Source organism: Monodelphis domestica, chromosome 6, assembly GCF_027887165.1.
Source record: "Monodelphis domestica isolate mMonDom1 chromosome 6, mMonDom1.pri, whole genome shotgun sequence".
Classification (NCBI taxonomy): domain Eukaryota; kingdom Metazoa; phylum Chordata; class Mammalia; order Didelphimorphia; family Didelphidae; genus Monodelphis; species Monodelphis domestica.
The window spans coordinates 55,958,828-55,971,153 of NC_077232.1; the positions used below are offsets into that span (position 1 = coordinate 55,958,828).

Genomic DNA, 12,326 nt, shown 5'->3' on the forward strand with positions numbered 1-12,326 from the left:
CATTACCTACTGTGAGAATGTGTTTACTTTTTTGTCATTTGAAATTCTATTCACTCATTGAATCTTAGCTCTTCCTTAAGAAGACCTCCTTAGCTGCTCCCTTTCCACACTTTCTCTACATCTCCTACTGATTTTCCCAGTGTCATGAAGTCACCACCTGATCATACTTGTTCCCTATCGTGATGAAGTCATGGCTGCACTCCGAGAAGACAGGCCCAGGGCTGCCAGTGCTACAGGCCTTGCCCTGGAGTTAAAAACTTTCAGCTTGATTCAATTTTTCTTCAGCATCTTTAGGCAGTCCCTTGGGAACATTTACAAACAAACTAAAGACCCTGTAGGTAAGAGATGGGTATTAAGTAGTAAACTCCCCTGTGGCAGAGCATATGAAGAATTTTGGAGCTAGGAGAGCATTTAGGAATCATCAAAGCCAATCCTGTCATGTTACAAGACAATCAAGGACAAAAAGGGTGAATAACTTGCTTGAGATCATATAGGAGAGCAACGGTGTGGCTAGAATAGAGACCTCCAGATTCCCAGGCCACTGTTCCTTTTATTACATAATGCTGCCTCTATTAACTGGGGCTTAATGGATAACTTCTTTACTTAAATGTGTGACTTTGGCCAAGTCCTCTGAAGCTTACTTTCTTCCTCTGTAAATTTGGGATTAAGATACTTGCACTAGCTACCTCACAGGGATGTGGTGAGGTGTAAAAGGGATAACCTATGGAGAGTACTCTGTTAAGTGTAAAGCATTACATTAATATAATCTGATAGCAATTATTTTTTATTATTCTGAGATAGTTGAGGCACTGACAGATCATGAAGTGCACTATTAGAAAGCAAAGATAAGTTAAAAGAATTCTTTTCTTCCTCTTAATTTTTAGAGCACCTTTTCTGTACCATATCCATACATTTAACTCTATTAATAACTATTTTTATTATATGTATGTGTGCATCTCATTCCTTCCCTGCCTTAATTAGACTATAATGTCCTTGAGGGCAAGTGTCATGTTTTGAAATTAAGAAAGCTAGCACAGATATAGCAGAGACAGGAATAAGAGAAACCCTCCACTAGCCAGTGAGGTCTGGTCTCAGCTCAAAAGCTGAGAGAGACTCAAAAACCTCATCTAGGGACATCCCTATTCCCTTTTCCCTAATACCTCCACTATCCAAACTTGTTATTAAAATCTATCTTTATTTGAATATCACAGTCAGATAAGAGGACTAACATTTAAGGGGACATAGAGGGAGCTGAACCTCAGGACAGCCATTCAACAATAAAAGGTCCTTATTGGATCCCTGTTGGGAGACTAAGGCTGGGGGGAGGCTTGTCCCTCAGGAGGGTCTGTGCTTGCCTGCTCTGGGGTATCTGCTACATCATTCTGTAGAGATGATGTCCCCTTAGGCTATCAGAAGTGGCCCATTCCTCAGGAACCTCATTAAAAAAAAAATAGCCTCTCAGCAGGGATCATCACTCTCCTTTTACCTCACTGGCACCCATATTCTCTTTCTCCCTTCAACTCTTCCTTTCCCTGCTACAAAACCTTTTGTATCCCCTGTTCTTCATATTCCATCCATTTTCCCTATAAATATTACACATGTTTTGTCTTCTTATATTGCCTAAACTTCAATCCCATGACCTTATTTCTAAGTCTCATTAAAATGTTTGTTTAAATATATGTGTCACTTTATGTTTCTAGTAGTTTTTAACACACATTGCTAATCTAATTGTTAACTTACTTCAGATTCTTCCTTTAGGAAATTCTAATACTCTGGCTCTTTTTAGAACTCTTCCTCTGATCATCTTTGTTTTCCCTCATGAAGCTGCCACTATGACATTATTTACTATTATTGTTATCTGGATTCATGCACTGTCATCAATATATTGTTAGTTCTCAAAATGGACCCACAGATTCCATCTTAAAAGAGACAAAACTCAAATACCAACATAGCTGTTTTTATTTAGGTTTTAGATAGCCTGGTCATCCAAACAATATCATTAGTGCATAAGAAGTTTGGATAAAAGGAACAAGAAAGTCTATTTTAATTTTAAGTCCAAGAATTATCTGTATTTTAGTGATATTTAACTAAAAAAATGCTTGGAAAAAACTTTTCTGAACATGTTTGAGTTTTGGAGTGAGTAGACATCTGGGTTTGATCTATGAAACTTAGGATTAACTCAGTACTACTCCTAGGTTACAACTATTGTACTACCTATGTTACAACAACCTTTCTGACTGCCAAGGGTGTCAAACTCAAATAAAAATGGGTCCCTGGTGACTACATATTGACTTGGGAAACTACAAATTACTTTATCTGTGTTGCATGTGTTTTTATTTATTCTGTTAAACATTTTCCAATTACATTTTAGTCTGGTTCTATCCCAACTGGAGAATTTTGCAAACCTTAGATCTGAGACTTCTGTAGCTACATCAGAATCTCCTTTAAAGATTTAAAGGGAAAAAATCCTGTAGAAATGGAAATGAACCAGATAAAAATCTTTGCATGTCAAACCAATTAGTCAGCATTCTTAAGTACAATGGGCCAGGAACTATGGTAACAAAATGTAGTTTACATATGCCAATACAACATTTAATACAGATATAATACATATGAGTGTATGGATAATATACACACACATATAGTGCAAGCTCAGTGACACATTTATTCAACAAGCTCCTTTAAGAGCCTGCCTGGGAACACTGAACTGTTCTAAGGATTGGGGAGTGGTTGTTGGAGTAGAAGAAGTAGCTGCAATCAGTGAGTTTATAAAAGGAGCTGGGGAAGTCAGTAAGTGCTAGCTATCACTTAGGTCATCAGCACTGGGGTGGAGACTATCAACTCCTTTTTCCATTTTAATCCCTTGGTAAACCAGCTCAGCTCTCCACTGTCTCCTAACTCTACCATATCACTAATCTTCCTAAGCAAATTTCATCCACTCTCTTTGCTGGAGTGAACATCAAGGAGCTGAGCTGACTGGATCTACTTATGGCATCTCAGCTGGGCTCTCATTACCACAGGGCAGCCCTTTGACATCTCCCTAACTGACTTGCTGACTCTCTCAACCACAGCCCTTTTCTGGCCCCTTTTCTCTCTCCTCAAATGCCTCGTGGCTTCCCCCATCCCCACCCTCTTGTCTCAGAACCTGGTCTTATGTTTAACAGAAAAAGACATATAGCTGCTCTTGGTGCAGCCTCCTCTTTCCTCCCTCTCATCTCCCATCCTTGGTGCCTCCCCCTCAATATCTCCTCCATGTGAAGGGATGGCCTTTCAACTTGCAAGATAAATTCATCTCTCTTAACATTCTGCCTGCTCAATCACTTCTTTTTTCTAAGAATTTTCACTTTCTCCCTATTGATTAGTAATGCTGTCCCACTACCTGTCAAACATACCCAAGTCAACCCCACTCTTAAAAAACCCTCACTTGGTCTGTACATTTCTAATAGCTATCACCCTCTATTTCTTCTGTCTTTGGAGACTAAATTCTTTGAAAAAGCTCTCTACAATCAGGGTATCTCCCTCAAGTTTCTCCCCATTCGACCCATTCCAGTCCATCTTCTACTCAGCTGCTAAATCTTCTTAAAGCTTAGGCACAGCCATGTCACAACTCCCACCTCCCCACCCCAAATAAACTCTAGTGGTTCTCTTTTTCCTCTAGGATTAAACAGAAAATCCTCTATCTGGATTACAAAGCTTTTTATAACCTGGCCCCTTCCTCTTTCTAGGTTTCAGATTCTTTAATCCCCTCCATGTACTCTGTGATCTAGTGACACTGGCCTTCTTGCATTCCTCACCTAAGAAACTCCATCACTCTCTGTGACTAGCTAGCTCCATGCCTGGAATACTTAACATCCTTATCTCTGTGACCTGGATTCCTTCAAGTCTCAGCTAAAATCTCACTTTCTGCAGGAAGCCTTTTCTGACCCCTCCCCCACTTAACTCTAGCGCCTTCCCTGTGAGAGCACTTCCAATTTATCCGGATGTAGCTTGTCTGCGTATAGTTTGCATATTGTCTCCCTCATTAGAATGTGATCTCCCCTTAGTCAGGGATGGCCTTTGTCTTTCTTTGTAGCCCCAGAGCTTAACCTGGCATAATAGTAGGCACTTAATAAATGCATGTTGACAGAGGAGATACAGAATAAAGCAATATTATGCAATTGCATAATTAGCATTAAGATTTATGAAGTCCTAAAGAAATATGCTAAACTTTTGAGCATCTCAAAAATTCTCAGTAAGGTAAAGGAGTTAATTGTTCATTACTGTGAGGTGAGGTAGGCTGATATGATGAATGAATGGCAGACTAAAAGTCTACACTCCACCATAAAACGAAAGGTAATTTTATTCAAACTGTTGATAAGCCTACACAATAAAGAAAAATTCTCAAATGTTGTATTTTTTTACTGGCATTAATTAGAAAATTTGTTAGGAAAGCATCCCTGAATCAGGACAAATGTTATCAGTAAAAATGTTACCCTCCTAAAATAAATTAGAAATGAATTTCTATACCGTAATATTAAATGAACAAAACTGCATTCTCTTTACTTTTTCTTTTAATTCTGGGCAAAAAGATGTTTTCCCCTATTAAAAGATTCTTAATCTTGAGAAAGCCAACTAAACTAATATCAGTCTAGCACATACACACTACTGGAATTAAAACACAAGATGCTCTTAGCATTTTAGTGCTTAAAAAAAAAACTAATTTACTCTTTAATTTTTTTTAATTAGACCACAAATTTAGAATCTCATTTGGCAAGAAATGGCTATGCATACATTAAAAAGGGGCTTAAGTGCTCAGAAAATTTGGGTGTTTTATACCTTGTAGCTATTCATGGAATTTCCAAACATGACAAATAATAAAATCCAAATTTAAATTTGCTTTAAGGTATGCAAGAGAATAGCAGGTTATATGCATTATGGGTTATTTTTTACCACTACATGAAAATAAACCCCACCTCCCTTCTTAGATGCTAGGTTCTAGAGCTGATTATAAAATGGGAAATCTGAGAGTATTTATTTCTAATATGCTTTGGGTATATGCCTGAGATTCTCTCAAAACTCCCTCTTTTTCAGTGTTCTCCCAATTTCTCTGATGGCATTAAAGAGAAAGCTTCAGGTACTCATTTGTATTTAACATCTCTTTAATGCCTTGTAGCTTCAGAGTCTCCCTTCCCAAATATAGCTGCTAATCTCTCTTTTAATAAGGAAGCTATGTTCCAGATTTTGGTAACAGCAGCAGGCAGCTACAGTTTGGGAACATATCTCTAGATGTGTGTCAGGCCTGCAGTGATAAATGTGGGAAGAAAAGATATGTTGATGAACCAATAATGTGTTGTCAAGAGAATATTCAAAATCTTGACTCTTTAAATAAAATAAAATTTATTCTATACATGCTTCTGGAAGTCCATCTGATAAGGTTAATATTTTTGCATATCAATGAACAATCTTAGATTATACGAATAAAAGACATCTTTTATCCAGGAACTTCTTTCCATTTATCACTTTTTTTCCTATGGACTTTTCCTCTCTAGGCCACTTACAGCACCACTTAATTTGATAATGATCAATAAAAATATCCTAATTTCAAATCAAATTTGGAATAAAAACAAAAGATCATATTAAAAAAGCAAGAAGTTATAACATTATTTCTGTTTTCTCTCTGCAAGATAAAACAATTCAGTTTCTCTTGGTTCTTTTTGCTAAGCACATGATCAAATGTAGAAAATAAACAACCTATGAGAAATTAATTCTGCTTCAACATAAGAATTTACTCTTTGGTTCAACTATTTAATTTATGCTTCTCTATAATTAATTAAGAGAATTAAGTAATTAAGAGAAACTAAAGCACATGAGTGATTTTGTACAGGTCAAAATAAAAGATATTTTTTTACTTCAAAACAGAGAAACTACTAATATAAGTAGTAATAATAAGTAATAATATAATTACATATTAGAAAACAGATATGACAGTTACAAGAATATTAAAATATGTACAAATCCCAGGAAAATTCAATGTACAACAGAAATGAAAAGATTAAAACTTTTTTTTCTTTCAGGTCTTTAATCTAGAAACCTGTAAATTTGACATATATTGTACTTTAATTTGTAAAAGGACACATAGAGAATTACTATTTGATATTAATGACAACCCAACATTCACTGCTACCTAGTAGATATACTGTTACTTTTCACAAATCTCCAATCAATACTGTGATCTTTCAGCCTCTCAGGAGAGATTAATGAAAACTGAAACTCTGAAGTAGACCAGATGTTACAGAATTTGGTCTGCAATTTCTGATGAGCAAAATATTTCAATCATAAGCACCGAATAGTATAAAAACTTGGAAAATATGGGGGAATCAGTTTCAGATTTTAAGGCTTTTCTTTTGACTAATCAAGCGCATAAACCTGGGAGTGACATAACTGTTGGATAGTTTTTAGAATTATAGACTAACTTTGACTAAAAGACATCATGTGACAAAATCAATTAATTATCAAATATTTAATGAAATGAAAAGTAAGCAAAAAAGTCCTCCTCTACCTGAACAGAATACTTAAATGTACCATGCTAAATTTGCATAAATGACAAATCAAAATAAATATTTAACAAAGATGTTAACTTGAATTTTAAATCAACTTTTAACTTTTATGGGTATACCTTATACTTACACAGTAATGTATTTCTCCAAAGTTATGAAACAGATTTTGATAAATATTTTAAATTTACCAGAGGTACTCAGTATAAAAGAAACCTCAAAACTCTGAAAATACTTCACCCACAGAACTCATCAATGAATCTTTTTGCATTACAAATATTCACTGGCATATCAGTTAAGCTTAGGTGAATATATATTATATTTTTTTGGAAACAGGGCACACAGCAATATTCTAAGTTATCTAAAGGTGAAGACTGTTCTATGAAGGGGATAAAAAGCTACACATAGGAATTCTTTGGAATAAATCAAAATCGTTTACAGAACAAAATCATTCTTAAGGCGAGGATTTAGAAAACAAACAATATCTAAAAATGGGATTGAGTACTAATAATTTTAGGGGGAAATATAACATTTTGCCTTCAAGAATGAAGATAGGTATTCAAAAGGAACAATAATAATGCAAACATGGTCATTTTTTACATGGAATTAAACTAACTTTTTCTGAGGTCTATCAATCTGTTAGAACCGATCTGTTTCACAGCCTGGTAGAGGCAAACATGGACTGTCGAAGGCAATTGTTTTCTTCATTTATCACAAGCCTATAATTAATGTAGTCTCCCGCCCTACAATCAACCACAATGCTAGTGAAACAATGAGGGCAGAATGAGATGGCTTACCGTACACATGGACAGTTTTGTGATTTTCAGAGTGAAATCTGAAGAAAACTCGAGATCACGAACACATGCAGCATGACAATCTATACGCTACCAAGAAAGAAAAAGAAAAAAGCTTTGTAAAAATAGTATTGTGCCACATGAAAGGCCAGACTTCTTGTAGTATGTTAAAAGGATTATAATAAACTATGAATGCCAACTGGAAATATGTTTGTAATAAACTAAATAAATGGGCTAATAATGAAAAGCAATTTTCTGGAATCCATTTTTGTACTTGAATTTGAATATGGCTTTGCTGTTGTGGGAATTCATAATAAAGCAAACTAAATAAGGCACTGTAAAATCCAACGTGAGAAAACTGCCTCTTTTTTCCTATCTGTCCTGGTACATGGCTCTTCCCACTCCCTATTTCCTGGCCGTCCAAATCTGTCTTCTAAACTTGTCTGTTTTATATTTTCTCAAAAAAGAGATTAGATTTAAGGTTCCAGGTCAGGAAGAAATCCAAAGTAATTTGAAGCTTGGTTAGTAGGTGGCAAGGTAAATTTAAAGATATCACTTCACCAAATTAGATCATGCACATACTGAAGTTAATCCTATAACTTTTTTATAGGAATTATTTGTTGGCTCAAGGGAAATATGGTTGTTTGCCATGAAACAATCTTCAGTTGCACTTTATTTTTTTGACTAACCTAAGCCACTATGTTTTGAGGTTACTTTAACTCCAGCTGAGATCAGAGCTCAATAAATATCAAGCATATCAATATTATAAATGCTACTAGCTGAAATGGTATATCTCTGATACTTAGAAACCTCCACTAAAAGCTGATACTTCATTATATTATGGAGATACATTGCATTATGGAGATAACTTTGAGTTAACAAAGGCTATCAAAAGTTATGGATAATAGAGTTGAAATTTTAAAAGGTCCTACAATGGTCAAAAGGCTTTTTATTTTTAGCATGGGTTCAGGGATGGGTTGACTGCATATTTGGCAGTAGAGGGTCAGTCTAGCTACACCTAGAGAGATTTACTATAGAAGATGATCAACTTTTTTGGTCATGGACCTCTCTCAAAGGTTAACTACTAGCTCCTAAGTTTTAGAAGATCTGAAATTTGTGCTAGTGAAGGAAGTTCTCATACTGACAGAATTACAGATCCTTTAAGTATATAAAATAATGAAGATCATTTAAAAGGTCTTAGAGGTTTTGAACTCCAATTCAAAATCAACATATTAAAATATAATCTCTAAACACGATGAGCAATGCTTAAAATACAAAAAGCTTTTGATAATAAAGGCTGTCAGATTTTTTTTGAAGGAATTCTGTTAGACATTTGGAAGTCCAGTGGAAAAAATATGTGTGCATTTAAGGAATTACTAAAGAAATAAGTGTAATGTTAAATATAAAAAGATTCATGTATTAATCAGTCCCCTTCATTCTTTTGGTGTTAAAAATCTCTTCTATTTTTTTCTTTCTTGCAGCTCTTAGCAGTAAGCAAAGGGATCACTAGAGAGCGAAATTAGTTTCCACTTTCCCTTTCTGGCTTTAGGGCTAAAGTGACTACCTCTATATCCTCCCCTGGGGGAAAGTGATGAAAATAAATCTATGAATCCGTAAGTATGTAACTATAAAAAAAGTGCATCAACTGATCCTATGATTACCAAATTGGCTATGATTTTGCTTTGTGAGCTCTTGTTAAAAAGCTTAATTTCTGTTACACAATGCCAAGTTAACAACATTTAGTGAACATGGACTTATTTTGTGCACTTCAATCTATTAAGGGCTTTATGGTTAGAGTATGGACACAAGAACAGATTATAATTTTGGACCTTATCTCCTTAATTAACCATTATTTGACTAACCTATTGGGAGGGGGAAAAGAAGAAACACTGAAGGTGTACTCAAGGAAAGCTATGTGAATTTCAACTCTGTGGTTAATCTACTGTCTTGTAATATAGTAACTGATTGTAGTTTGACTCATTAATTTAAAAAATTCAGCATAGCAAAATAATCATAAAATTTAGAAAGCTAAAACTGGAAAATTAGATTTGTTATAGAGCTTCAATTTTGTGAGTAAATTGCTTGCTACTATTTGAAACAAAGAGCTCAGAAAGGCAGAATCTGAGAATAGCACTGAATAAGGAGATCCTAGGGTAATATGGGAGTTTTGATGGGGCAGGGTGCTCTAGAGCTAAACTATCATTTAAACCAGAAGGTGGAGGTAAGAAAAGAATTATGGTAGGAACGGAAGGAAACTTTTCACTTTACTTGACTTCATATAAGAGAGCCAGAAAGCAGAGAAAGATAAACAAAGCAATTTATGCAATATGACCTGAAGGGCTATGAAACTTAATCATGAATAGTTTAAATTTTATAGAATGTGAAGTGATCAAGAAGGCAGGACAGTCAAATCAGCATGTAAGGATTATGATCTTAAAGGCAGTATCTTGTACTAAGAAGAGACTGGGAAACAATTCAAGGTTTGAAAAACCATGAAAAAATTGTGGATTAAATGTAAAAACTGAATCATTTAGTGAACACAAAGGAAAATTATTAGAATTATTATTATATATAGTATATATTTATAAATATATATAAAATTTGATATAATACCTTAATGCCACATGGTTCTGAAATGATTGTCTTTGGGTCCAAAACTTCCACAATAGCTTCTGGAATAACTGCTTTCTTCATGCAAGACATGTTGAACCCATATACATCATCCCAGAAAGCAATCCTATCTGCATGTTTGTTTGGATCTCCCACAGCCAGTAAGCTAATTGAGCAAATGTCCGGGTAGACTGAGAAAAAAAATGTATATATCACACGTCAGTAATTTAGCTTCACTCCCTTTTAAGAAGAGACAATACTGTTTTTTAAAATTAAACAAACTATGGAACCTGAGTTGGTGAGGTCTGACAACTCCTTGAATGATAACAATGATCAGAATGTCACAGCTCAAAGTAACCTAGAGAAGATATAGTCCAATGCCCTCATTTTTAAGATGAGGGAACAGAAGTTTAGTAGATTTAAGTGACTTGCCTAGGGTCATACAGCTAGTAAGAACAGTCTTCAAAGAACAGTCAGTTTTACAATACTCCAAATATTTTCATAGGTTTTACATGCTCCAAAAAACCCACTTCAACTAAACTTAGAATACAGACATTCATGATGCCAGGGGTCATCAAAATACCTCTCTCTGAAAGTAGATTCTTTTATATCAGTTATAACAGGATTAGTTAACTGGAATCATTAAAATAAAGTCAGGGAAAAGCTTTGTAAGTGCCATTTATTAAACAGAGAAACAATTTAGGACAAAAGTATGTATGATTTTATATGTCAACTATATTTGCTTTTTCCTTTGCTACTAAAGGAGTAAGACACAACTACCAAATACTTCATTTTAATGTTCAAAATATTAGAAAGGTAAAGGTTTTAATAGTTTTTTCTGGATAATTATAATTTAACTTTCTTCCTTTTTCTCCCAACTAGAGAAAAACAAACAATAAGTTTGGGTTTTTTGTGGGCATTTGAAAGAGAAACTTATTAGAATAATACAAGGAAAAGAAAAAATGAAATACAAATCATTCCTTTCTAGGTTAAGAAATACAATCAAAGAGAAATGTATTAAAAATAATCATATGCATTTAAAAGCAAAATTCTTTTGGGCTTCTGAAGTCATTAGTATGGGAGATTCCCGGTACAGAAATGCATTCCACTCAATCAAGATCAGCAACTCCAAGGTAACATAAGGTCTTGATTGTCTCAGGTACCAACAGGTTAAATTACTTGATGTGTCAGAAGCAAGACTTTTTGTCAAATCTTCCTAATTTCAAAGCCTGCCTCTTATCTATCACTTGTTCTGTAAAACTATGGAAAAATAACCATGGATATAATTAACAAATGCACTTTGAAAGTAAAGATATTTTCTTGCCAAAGGAAAATACAAGTTTCCTATTTTGTTACAGAAGCTAAAGAAATAATAGCAAAATTAAACATTTCATTAAGTTATCCTACAACAACCAATAATAAGTATTACAAGTTTAGCAGAGCAACATTATCTATTGCCCATAATGCAGTTTATTTTTCTGCACCTAGTAACAGCCACTAGGAAACAGTATCTAGTTGTGATGGACATTGCTAAATATTTTCTGAACTTTCCCAGTATGCTTCACCAGGAAGGCATATCTGCTGTATTGTACCAGTTATTTTGGTGCCTTGAATTTTAGCCTTTTTTTTTTTTAAATCACAAGTAGCTTTCACTCAGTGAATTAAAGTTGAAAGAAATTTTGCCTAAAGAAGTTCTTTAGTGATAATTGTGTGGCACCCAACCCCTCCCCCCCAATCCTACAAAGGCTAAAAAAAAGTATTGGTGAGGAAAAATCTAGAGAAGGAATGAGGTATATACACACACACTAGTTAAATATCTAAAAGAATACCTTCCATTCATATTTGTTTAGGTCCACTATTTCAATCATAATTTATAAAATATCATTAGATAAGTATTTTTAAAGATCTTTTCAAACAGCTAACTGGTATCATACAAAGACCCTAGATGTTAACTATTTAAATTAGAAATAGCATTTGTAATTGATGATGATAAAGTTTAAAGTATAATTAGAGGAAAAATACTACATGCCAAAATTTAATGTTCATCTGTAGCCTACCGACAGAAAACAAATGGAGTCATGCATGTACACAAATTAAAACACACACACACACACACACACACACACACACACACACAAACACTGCTTCAAATCTTAAGTGTGCTAATGAAAGCCCAAGTCAGGTACCAGTAAAATGTTTATAAAATATTTCAATTTTTAATTTCATGAAAAAATTTTAAGAATTTTTAACAAATGCTACTGAGTCCTACATCTAAATATTCTTGTGGATTATAATTAAAGCTAGGAAAATTCTTTATTTTCTCAAAGAAAGTTCATTTTTTTGTTCATAATAGTTATTGCTATAAAAATAATTTAACTTATAAATGTCA

At 34.2% G+C, this 12,326-nt stretch overlaps 1 protein-coding gene across 2 annotated transcripts in view; it reads right to left on the bottom strand.

Moving 5' to 3' along the window:
- Positions 1-12,326, bottom strand: part of PRMT3 (protein arginine methyltransferase 3) — a 158,796-nt gene that overhangs the window by 44,126 nt on the left and 102,344 nt on the right. For both annotated transcript variants that reach the window (XM_007497161.3, XM_007497162.2), the window contains 2 exons: positions 9,941-10,128; positions 7,331-7,417 (listed from right to left, as the gene is read on the bottom strand). In XM_007497161.3, coding sequence (XP_007497223.1) covers positions 7,331-7,417; positions 9,941-10,128 — 275 coding nt within the window. The remainder of the gene's footprint in view (positions 1-7,330; positions 7,418-9,940; positions 10,129-12,326) is intronic.